Source organism: Volvox carteri (assembly GCF_000143455.1).
Source record: "Volvox carteri f. nagariensis unplaced genomic scaffold VOLCAscaffold_53, whole genome shotgun sequence".
Taxonomy (NCBI): domain Eukaryota; kingdom Viridiplantae; phylum Chlorophyta; class Chlorophyceae; order Chlamydomonadales; family Volvocaceae; genus Volvox; species Volvox carteri.
In genome coordinates this window covers 712526-713430 of record NW_003307596.1, presented here as the reverse complement: position 1 = coordinate 713430, position 905 = coordinate 712526, and the positions used below count along the sequence as shown (strand labels likewise).

Here is a 905-nt window from a genome sequence, read left to right as displayed (position 1 = left end):
GAACGAGAGCAGTAGCAGTAGCAGTAGCAGTAGCAGGAGTAGCAGGCGGAAAAGGATTTCATCACTTAATTACCAATGTTATATTTGTGTTATGTAAAGCATAACTGTTAAATATATAAACAGTTATGCTTTACATAATACAAATATAACATTGTCGTACTAAAAGGCGCGGTCAGCTACCCCACGGCGACGCCGTACCTGTAGAGACGCGAGGGTATCCGGCGGCGGCGGAGACACGTGGCCACCACCAGACGGGTACGGCCCGCTGCCGCCGCTGCCACCCGCCGCCGCCTGGCCGTACAACACCGCAGCCTGCTGCTGCTGTTGCTGCTGTTGCTGCGAATGCAAACCAGGCGCACCCAGGCTCGCTGCAGCTGCAGCAGGACCGCCGCCGCCGCTGCTGTATCCTCCTCCGCCGCCGCCGCTCGGGTCCCTGCCATTGCTGTGAATCGCGCGCGTCAACTGGTCCCGTGCCGCCGCCGCCACCGCCGCCGCCAGCTGCTGCTGCTGCTGCTGCTGCTGCTGCTGCTCCCGGCGGCCCAGCAGCGACAAGGAGGCCGCGGCAGTAGCCCCGACGTCCCGCCCGGTCCCCTCCCCGGACCGGCGACTGCTGCTGCTGGCACTGACGTCAGCGTCAGCTGAACCCAACATGTTGTTTCTGCCCGACGGCTCGACGGCGCCCGAGGCGGAGTTTGACCTGGCATGTAGGGCCGCCATCCGCCGTACTATATCGCTGTCAAAGAGGCCGCCGCTGCCGCTACCGCTGCCGGTAACGGCGGACGCATCAAGCGACAAGAGGTCACCGCCGCCGCTGCCGCCTAACGCCGCTGCCAGTCGATGCACGGCAGCGGGCCCCGTCAAGTCCGCCGGCAGCGCCGTCGCCGTCGCCTGGGGCTGTAGCACTC

General features: G+C 64.4%; 1 protein-coding gene across 1 annotated transcript in view; it reads right to left on the bottom strand.

Moving 5' to 3' along the window:
* Positions 1–159: 159 nt before the first annotated feature.
* Positions 160–905, bottom strand: part of VOLCADRAFT_127373 (RWP-RK domain-containing transcription factor) — a gene marked incomplete at both ends in the record, with an annotated part of 5151 nt that continues 4405 nt past the window's right edge. The window contains one exon of the mRNA XM_002955581.1: positions 160–827. Coding sequence (XP_002955627.1) covers positions 160–827 — 668 coding nt within the window. The remainder of the gene's footprint in view (positions 828–905) is intronic.